Below are 9,912 nucleotides of genomic sequence, written 5' to 3'. Positions count from 1 at the left end.
AAGAGTAAGATGAAACGAGAAAAAGGAACAGAGGATGGCAAAAAGAACGCTCTAGTAGACCCACGCAATGTCGTGAAGAATAAAAAGAATGAACAAACTGGCACTGGAACGCTGCTAAGGACTTGCTTTTGTTAACACATTTGCACAAGTCTAGCTCAGCTCCATATTATATGGATATTCCTTGTTTACCATCCTCGTAGGAGGTCCTTAAATATCTGCCTGCGAACTACAGTGATTGGGCGCTTACTAGTGAGGGAAGGCAGCCGTCTGGGAGGGTGTCCAGCTCGGACGGCTGGCTGCTCTTTCACTTGTCTGTAACTTCCACCCAGTGGTCTTCTTCTCCCCTCGGATTTGGTACAGACCGAGTGCCATCCTTATTTCACTTGACCGAGTCCGAGCGGCAGCCCACGGTGGAAGCTGCAAGGGCTGGGCAGAGTTCCAGGCAAGAAGGGCCGAGAGGCGTGAGCACCGCTCCGCGGCGCTTGTTAAAGAAATGGAGCAGCAGCTCCTTTGTGGGTTGGAACATCCCCCTCCCGGGTGCACTGCCGGGACATTTGATCTGCCGGGTGATTGATAAGTGCTGGAGAGGGGCCGCCCTCCCTCCCTCCCTCCCTCTCTCCCTCTCTTCCTCCTTCCCTTCTCCTCCCTCTCGCTCTACTTCCCCCCTCCCTCTTCACTCCCTCCCTCCTTCCTGCCAGAAGCATTGCCCCGTGGTGAGCCGCTCCAGAGGGGATCTGCCTGTCCTGGGGGCGCCGCCCTCTCTCCCCGCCGTGTCCTCCCTCCCGGACCCCACTCCGAGGCTGTGCGGACTCCTGCACCTCCCCAAGTCGCAGATGCTGCGGGCGCCTCCGGGAGAAGATCCGGGCGGCGCGCTCGCTCGGTAAGTTCTGAGCACTCGCGGACGCCCTGGCGAAGCGGCTGGCGAGCTGGCTTCCCTCAGTCCGTTGCCTTTCCCTGATGCTTCCCCTAGCGAGGGGAACAGGCGTAGAGAGGCCGGGCGCGATCTGCCGAGGGCACAACGCTGGCGGCCGCCCTCTAATCTCCATCCCCACTGGGGCTTCCTCGCCCCCGGGACCGTCCGCGCGGGCGTGGTCGGGCTGGGCGCTTCGCGCAGCCCAGTGGCCCACGCTGCCGGGGGCGACCCAAGCACCCGATGCGAGCTATCGCTGGCTTGGAGTCCGATCCGCCCGCGGTGCCCAAGCCCAGGGGCAAGTGCAGAGCGAGTGGCCGTCGCGGCTTCTGGGCAGTGCGCCGGGCACCAGGAGTCTAGCGGCTAGGGGGAGCGAGGATGGGATGGCTGCGCTAGCTGCCAGTGCTCCATTCCCGGCGACTGGGGACTCTCCCAGACCCCAGGTTTCCCGGAAGAGTCCTTCGGAAATGGGATTCGACCTGGCTGCGGGTGGGTGTTTAGAGAGGTGGGCTGCAGGCGGGCAGTGCCCCCTCTCAGGCCTGCTGGACTCCTCTTAACCCCCCGGCCGCCTGACAGGCCGAGATGGAGGTGGGCTGCACGCCCGCCAGCCCCCACCACGTCCTGTGGAAGCCGTGGCGACCCGAGCCAGTCTCTTCTCGGTTAGATACAAGTGAGACTGAGGCGACCGAGTCCTTGTTTAAGCCTCCCTCGCCTCAGCGATTTTCCCTATTTTAATGTCCGCCTCTGCTTCCCTTGGGCTAGGGCTCCCAGTTCATCCTGAATCACCTCAAAAACTCGCTCTCCCTAGAGGGGTACTGCAGCGGTTCTTCCCAATATGCCCAGCCGAATGAAACTTACTTAAAGTGCTTATCGGGTTCGAGGATAATTTGTTTTTAATAACTGTGTTTTACAAAGCAGCTGTAGACGTTCAGGGACAGACAGGAGATGAAGGAGAGGTGGAGGGGTCAGCCGACCAGTGTAGGAAGCTAATCACGGAAGGAAGACCTGCCACACCATCTCAGGGGTCCAGGTGTCACTCCCCCCAGCTAGCTTATCACACATTACCTTGATTCTGTAAGTGTCAAGAATTTCAAGAGCCCCCAAATCCCCCCACTTTCCCGCCCTCTCAAATTCCTAGCAAAATAATCTCTTATCAAGGAGTATTGATAGCATCATTAATATCTTGAAGGAAATTACTGTATTTGAGAACTAAAGCTAATATTTCACTTTCAAACACAATTTCGAAAAAGAACACATTTAGGTAAAACACCACCACCACTATTTAAGTTTAGGTAGATAATTCTTCCTTAATTCATATTAAGCAGTAGTGAGCTTTTGGGAAAGCTACGGGACTGGTACTCAGAATCCCTGGGTTCTGTTTCTAATTGTTTCTTGAGCTTAAGCAAGTCAGCACTTTCCCTGGTTGAAGAACGTACTCATCTGTAAAATGAACCTGACTTCTGAGGTCTTTTCCAGCTCTAACATTGGCATCTACATCAATGAAAAAATTAACCTAATTAATAAATGTTTGTTGAATGAATGACTGAATGAATAAAGCTTATCTCTCTAGGAACTATGTACTTTTAATATTTGGAAATATGTGGAAACAAATGCACCCTTTGGTAGGATAGGAAGCCTAATTGTCCTCAGATTGCGTCAGACTGCTTGCACCTAATGAAGTAATTGCAATAGAGAGTGGAAGGCCATTCATAGGGCTGCCCCTCCCACCCACAGCTCCTCATCTCAAGGTTGCCCTATGACATAGAGAAAGACAATTTAAGGCTTGAGAAGGAAATGATCTTGCTAAAAGCCAAGCAAGAATTACTGGGGGAAAGAGGGCTTCTGATGTCTGGTCCATGGCTTTTCTTGGAATGAGAAGGTATGGAGGTTGGGGGGAGAAAGCTGGAGAAAAATGCACAGGAGATCGCAGTAGCCACAGGTTGCCTTAGTGTCTGAGTTTATAAACTACCCCCAGCCCTTCTTGGGGAGGAAGGAGTTTGTATAAGCTGAACCATCCTAGGACCAAGGCTTAACAAGGAAGGAAGGGGGAGAAGCAGGGGGCTTTCTGTTCCCAAATTGCTCATTTTTCCTATGTGGTTGTCTGTTGCACATTTGGCCAGACCATGGACCCTGCGTTAACTCTCTCTGCAGTGGGTCTGAACTGAAGGGAAAGCAAGCTGAAGTGTTTTGTGGGACAGGCACATCGTTTGAACATTTCCTTTTCCCACTTTATTTCATTCCCTACTTTTCCTAACTCATCTCCTCCTTCCCACCAGAGGTAGCCCAAGCCCTTATAGGCAACAGCAAGCAATATTCACACCTTGCAAATGGACTCCAAACTGAGAGATTCCTGGATCCAGGGGAGTTGTAAGATAATTAAGGAGAAAAGAGACAATGAAGGCAAAAATCCAACACCTGGCCATTAGTAATGCACTAAAAAGGTTATTGGAACCAAAATTGAATGTCAGAGCTGAGAGGGCCCACACAGTCTACCTCCTTTTGCAAACGGAGACAGGAAGACCCAGAAACTAGTGACATACCCGGAGACAAAGCCAGACCAGAACCCAGGCAAGCTGTGTCTCTGGCCAGAGTTCCTTTTCCCTGGCTTCTCTTTCTCCGGAGCCGGTCTTCTTACAGTGCCTTTCTCTGTTCTCTAGCTCCTCTGCCCCTGCAGCCTGGAGGGCTTAACCACCCTTCCCTGGGCTCCTACTCCCAGCTGAGGCTCAGCTTGGCAGTGCTTTTCTGACACCCACTTCTCTTCTCCTTCCTCCAGGCAAAAAGTACATGTTTAAACCTCATTATCTGACTAAGTATAAACCTGAGAGGGAGAAGGGTTTTGTTTTTGTTTATCTCAATCTATAAGCTAAAGTTGAGCTGGCTTTCAGAGTCCAGGCAAATATCTGTTTGGCCGGTCACCACCCAGAAAGCAATCCTCTCAGCACTGAAACAAAGCTCTGTATGTATAAATCCCCCAAGAGAACTCCTCGCCCTCCTACACAGACACACTGGTGCACGCACACACACCCCACTCTCCGCACCGAGAACATTCGAGCTAGGAGGTCGCATACAGGCACCAATCCTGTAGCAAAGAGACACCACACACACACACACACATACACACACACACAAACGCACACCCCACACTCCCACACCTCTTCATGGGACAGTCAGGACCCCTGCTTGGGAATCTGGGATAAGACCACCCTGGAATGGCCAGGTCACTGTTCCATACGCAGTGTGTAGGTGAGGGAGGTTAGGAGAGGAAGCGACCACTCAACGGGGCCCAGGAGTACGGGCCGGGCGGTGCCAGTCCCTCAGCGGGTCCCTTCATTGAGATACCCCTCTGCAGGAGCTTCTCCAGCTGCCAGCCAGGTTGGAGGTGGAGTAGTTCAGAATCAACTGACGCAGCCGAGAATTGAGCTTTGCAAAGCCACTGGCAGGGAAGGGAAGCATCTGCCCCACCCCCCCACCCCCACCGCGCGCTCTCGATCCTCTGCCTGCCCCCTCCCCCGTGACGTCACCCTAGCCCTGTCCCGGGGAGCCTGCAAAGCCTCTCAAATTCAAACTGCTAGACACACTGCTGTCGCCGCCACCGGATTGGAAACGCGAGCCCAGGCTCCGCCGTCGCCGCCGCCAGCCGAATGGGCCGGCCGGCTTCCTGACCTCCCTACGCGATCGCACCCCGAGTGCCTGGCGGCTCAGCTTTCCTCCGCTCCAACCCTCCTCTTCCTCTCCTGCCGCCTGCCGGAGGTTTTATTTCTGCGCACCCCCCAACCAAATTAAATCAACCAACAAAAAGCAGGGCATCCCCCCTGGAAGCGGCGTCTTCTTTTACCCTGTTCTCCCGCTCTTCCTGAAGATGCTAAACTCCTGGCGGACTGCAGAGGGGGGTCCCGTCTTCTCCTGATGTGTGAGTACCCCCCACCCCGCGCTGTCTTTGCCATCTCCAGCCCCGCAGCCAGGCCCCTGATTCCCGATTTTCCCACCCCCTTTTTGCGCAGTTTTTTTAAAAAAAGTAAAGCAATTTCTGCTGCGAGCCCAAGACGGGCGAGACGCCCGAGAGAGGTCTCTTGGAGATACCCCAGGGGAGGAGGAGATGGGCTGGATTTAGTAGGACAACTGGGTTACTAATGACTCCGCGGCTAGCTGCTACCCGCCGGGAAATCAGGTGCAAGCCTGTGTGTGGGAAGTGTGTGTGGGTGGGCTGGGGCTGGGGGCAGGGTAGAGAGAGGAGAGAAGAATCCGCTTTGAAAAACGCAGTGATTTCATTCTGCCCTGTTGCCCACCCGCTCATTTTCCTTTCCTCCCACTCTGCCTCTTTGCTTTGCCATTTTAATCGGGCTTCCTTGTTTCTTTCTTCCCGGTATCCCGCTTCCTTCCCCGCCCCCTCCCCCAAGGTTTGCCTGTAGGTACCTGAGCTGACACCAAAGGTGCCTAAAGATGCTGAGCAGCGTTTGGTTCCTCAGTGTGTTAACCGTGGCCGGGATCTTACAGACAGAGAGTCGCAAAACTGCCAAAGACATCTGCAAGATCCGCTGCCTGTGTGAAGAGAAGGAAAACGTACTGAATATTAACTGTGAAAACAAAGGATTTACAACTGTCAGCCTGCTTCAGCCCCCCCAGTATCGAATCTATCAGCTTTTTCTCAATGGAAACCTCTTGACAAAACTATACCCAAACGAATTTGTCAATTACTCCAACGCAGTGACTCTTCACCTAGGCAACAACGGGCTACAAGAGATCCGAACCGGGGCATTCAGTGGCCTGAAAACTCTCAAGAGACTGCACCTCAACAACAACAAGCTCGAGGTATTGAGGGAAGACACCTTCCTGGGCCTGGAGAGCCTGGAGTACCTCCAGGCCGACTATAATTATATCAGTGCCATTGAGGCAGGGGCATTCAGCAAACTTAATAAGCTCAAAGTGCTCATCCTAAATGACAACCTTCTTCTGTCCCTGCCCAGCAATGTGTTTCGCTTTGTCTTGCTGACCCACTTAGACCTGAGGGGGAATAGGCTGAAAGTAATGCCTTTTGCTGGTGTTCTTGAACATATCGGAGGAATCATGGAGATTCAGCTGGAGGAAAACCCATGGAATTGCACTTGTGACTTACTTCCTCTCAAAGCTTGGCTGGACACCATAACTGTTTTTGTGGGAGAAATTGTCTGTGAAACTCCTTTTAGGTTGCATGGGAAAGATGTGACCCAACTGACCAGGCAAGACCTCTGTCCCAGAAAAAGTGCCAGTGACTCCAGTCAGAGGGGCAGCCATGCTGACACACATGTCCAAAGGCTGTCACCTACAATGAATCCTGCTCTCAACCCGACAAGGGCTCCAAAAGCCAGCCGGCCTCCCAAAATGAGAAATCGTCCTACTCCCCGAGTCACCGTGTCAAAGGACAGGCAGAGCTTTGGACCGATCATGGTGTATCAGACCAAGTCCCCTGTGCCCCTCACCTGCCCCAGTAGTTGCGTCTGCACCTCTCAGAGCTCAGACAATGGTCTAAACGTAAACTGCCAAGAAAGGAAGTTCACTAATATCTCTGACCTGCAGCCCAAACCTACCAGTCCAAAGAAACTTTACCTAACAGGGAACTATCTTCAAACTGTCTATAAGAACGACCTCTTAGAATACAGTTCTTTGGATTTGTTGCATTTAGGAAACAATAGGATTGCAGTCATTCAGGAAGGTGCCTTCACAAACCTGACCAGTTTACGTAGACTTTATCTGAATGGCAATTACCTTGAAGTGCTGTATCCTTCTATGTTTGATGGACTGCAGAGCTTGCAATATCTCTATTTAGAGTATAATGTCATTAAGGAAATTAAGCCGCTGACCTTTGATGCTTTGATTAACCTACAGCTACTGTTTCTGAATAACAATCTACTGCGGTCCTTACCTGATAATATATTTGGGGGCACAGCCCTCACCAGGCTGAATCTGAGAAACAACCATTTTTCTCACCTGCCTGTGAAAGGAGTTCTGGATCAGCTTCCAGCTTTTATCCAGATAGATCTGCAAGAGAACCCATGGGACTGTACCTGTGACATCATGGGGCTAAAGGACTGGACAGAACATGCCAATTCCCCTGTCATCATCAATGAAGTGACTTGTGAGTCTCCTGCTAAGCACGCAGGGGAGATACTGAAGTTCCTGGGGAGGGATGCTATTTGTCCAGACAGTCCGAACTTGTCAGATGGGACCATCTTGTCAATGAATCACAATACAGACACACCTCGGTCACTTAGCGTGTCTCCTAGTTCCTATCCTGAACTACACACTGAAGTTCCACTTTCCGTCTTAATTTTAGGATTGCTGGTTGTTTTCATCTTATCTGTCTGTTTTGGGGCTGGTTTATTCGTCTTTGTCCTGAAACGCCGAAAGGGAGTGCCAAGTGTTCCCAGGAGTGCCAACAACCTAGACGTAAGTTCCTTTCAATTACAGTATGGGTCTTACAACACGGAGACTCATGATAAAACAGATGGCCACGTCTATAACTATATCCCCCCACCTGTGGGTCAAATGTGCCAAAACCCCATCTACATGCAGAAGGAAGGAGACCCAGTAGCCTATTACCGAAACCTGCAAGAGTTTAGCTATGGCAACTTGGAAGAGAAAAAAGAAGAGCCAGCCACACTTGCATACACAATAAGTGCCACTGAGTTGCTAGAAAAGCAGGCCACACCAAGAGAGCCCGAATTGCTCTATCAAAATATTGCTGAGCGAGTCAAGGAACTCCCCAGTGCAGGCCTAGTCCACTATAACTTTTGTACCTTACCTAAAAGGCAGTTCACCCCTTCATATGAATCTCGACGCCAAAACCAAGATAGAATCAATAAAACCGTTTTATATGGAACTCCCAGGAAATGCTTTGTGGGGCAGTCAAAACCTGACCACCCTTTACTGCAAGCTAAGCCGCAGTCAGAACCAGACTACCTTGAAGTTCTGGAAAAACAAACTGCAATCAGTCAGCTGTGAAGGGAAATCATTTACAACCCCATGGCATCAAAAGATGCTGCTCCAAACTGTTGGAAGTACTGCATTTGCTTTTGTGTTTGTTTATGTTCTCCCTTTCCCAGTGTTGATGGGAGACTCTGGAAATATTTGGGAGATGGGGTGAAGCAATGATACTGCTTTTGCAAATTTTCCTTTAAATTATTTCTCTCTTGCTCTCCTCCCCTACTTTTTTTTTCTTTCTCTTCTCAAGAATCATCAATGAACATGAATGATTCTACAATGCATTTTTCATATGTTTTGGTTATGGTTTTGTTTCAAAACCATCTTGTTTTTGTAGTGTGGGAGTGGAAAGAGGAGATTATAGTGAATTAGGAAAGAATAAGCAAACTTTTCAAATGAAAATGGATATTTAGTGTATTTTGTAGAAGATCCCCAAAGATCTGTTGGGACTATAACTTCTTTTGTAAATAATGATATATGGTATTTCCATACTCAGTTATCAAGTATAGCCACTGGGCATCACTTCTTTGTGTTAAAGTGCCTTTGCACTTTAAGTACATTACTTAAATGTTGCTTTTAGCTTTGATAAATTGAACATATTTTAATGTGTTGTATTTTTGAAATTGAAAACACTGTAAATAGATTGATGTTTCAGCTATATTAAGTCAGCGTACAGTTTGCTTGAGTTATAGAAACCAGCCTGTCATCAAATGATTCTAGTTATAGGACTTTGTAGGCTTAACTATAAAATATTTCCTTTCCTCTGGGTTTATTCTAAGTGATTTTATTTAAGTCAACTAAGGGGATTTAATAATGGACTAGAGGTAATAAGCCACCTCAGTTGGGATTAATAATTCATTAATAAAATATATTTAACCCAATGTCAGAGTGAATTGAACAATTAATGCCCTTCCGTAAATCATTATTTTACACTAACATGGTCAGTGTTTTAGATTATTTTCCTAATTAAGAGTACATTACACAACTTGTAATATATTTTTTCTGCATTAAATTAGATATTTTTATATATTTAAATGAAAGAGTCTGTATTTCTAACTTTTTAATTGAAATTAGTATTTTTTCTGCGATTGAAACATTTTCTATAAACACACACCAGTAGAGGCCGCCACACACCTCATTTAACAAAGACATATGAGCCATTCAATACCTTGAAGGAAGACTTCAAAGGTAAAATTAAAACTCCCCAAGTAAGTTCTCTGCAAATTCAAGGCAACGGAGATAAAAATGTGTATATTATTTTCTATTTCTTTTAGGATCGAAGGTTAGACTCAGAATCCTTCTCAATTTTCACATTTTCTGACAAAGCAGCATTTTCCTCTTGAGTTTAATTGAAGCATTAACGGGGTGCTATCAAATCATGTACTATTTGCATCTCCAAAGCAGTTAATAGTTACTTAAACCAAGACAGTAAGCATCTTTTTCCTTCTGCCTTCTTTAGACGTTGTGTTACTTGATTTTTCCTTGTCAGCTTATGCAAGCCTTTCATTTTGGTCTTAGCATTAAAATGATTTAACTAACCAAGTCTATATAACATTTATGAAGCCTTATTAGCCTGTAGATAATTTTTAGATGCAAACGTTATTGTGTGATTTAAACAAACAGCCCTTCTTTACAACAAAAAATAGTTTTGTTTTGTCTATTGTAAATCCTTATGCAACTGGGATGGTGATCTGCATATAAAGTAGTCCAGCTTTTGAATTCCTTATTAAAGCAAGTGATGGCGTCTGAAAGAAGCACACTGTTTCCTTTTCATAAATAGGTTACTGCACATAATAATCCTTTATTATCATGTGGAGATTAAAGTGGATCCTGATAACTTACTTTTAAAGCTTTAAAATGACTAATAGTTCATTGTCTGTCACTATAAACAATTCATGTGATAGGTTTTCAATTAGAAATAGTTTAAATTCAAATTATTTGGATTAATAATTACTGGTGCAAAATAGATTTTTTTTTAAAAAACAATAGAAGGTAATTGTGTGTGTATGTGTGTGTGTGTGTGTGTGTGTGTGTGTGTATAGAAA

At 47.5% G+C, this 9,912-nt stretch overlaps 1 protein-coding gene and 1 pseudogene across 5 annotated transcripts; both read left to right on the top strand.

The window, feature by feature from the left end:
• Positions 1–684: 684 nt before the first annotated feature.
• SLITRK2 (SLIT and NTRK-like family, member 2) lies at positions 685–8,748 on the top strand. 5 transcript variants are annotated; one of them, XM_012665271.1, is made up of 6 exons: positions 685–880; positions 1,493–1,498; positions 3,422–3,478; positions 4,770–4,820; positions 4,932–5,078; positions 5,320–8,748. In XM_012665271.1, exon 6 carries the CDS (start codon positions 5,351–5,353, stop codon positions 7,886–7,888), a length of 2,538 nt encoding a protein of 845 aa, XP_012520725.1. In that variant the 5' UTR covers positions 685–880; positions 1,493–1,498; positions 3,422–3,478; positions 4,770–4,820; positions 4,932–5,078; positions 5,320–5,350; the 3' UTR covers positions 7,889–8,748. The 5 variants fall into 5 exon arrangements, with proteins under 5 accessions (XP_012520725.1, XP_012520721.1, XP_012520723.1 ...); XM_012665267.1 differs by having other exon boundaries at positions 5,308–8,748; XM_012665269.1 differs by having other exon boundaries at positions 4,932–5,088; positions 5,308–8,748.
• Positions 958–1,574, top strand: LOC105827221 (annotated as a pseudogene).
• Positions 8,749–9,912: the final 1,164 nt, after the last annotated feature.

This window comes from Propithecus coquereli, unplaced genomic scaffold (assembly GCF_000956105.1).
Source record: "Propithecus coquereli isolate 6110/MARCELLA unplaced genomic scaffold, Pcoq_1.0 Scaffold99, whole genome shotgun sequence".
Classification (NCBI taxonomy): Eukaryota; Metazoa; Chordata; class Mammalia; order Primates; family Indriidae; genus Propithecus; species Propithecus coquereli.
This window is presented reverse-complemented; position numbering and strand designations above follow the sequence as displayed.

What these genes read in the sequence shown, in the direction of transcription:
- SLITRK2 (XM_012665271.1), top strand. Translation starts at nt 5,351, where the DNA reads ATGCTGAGCAGCGTTTGGTTCCTCAGTGTGTTAACCGTGGCCGGGATC.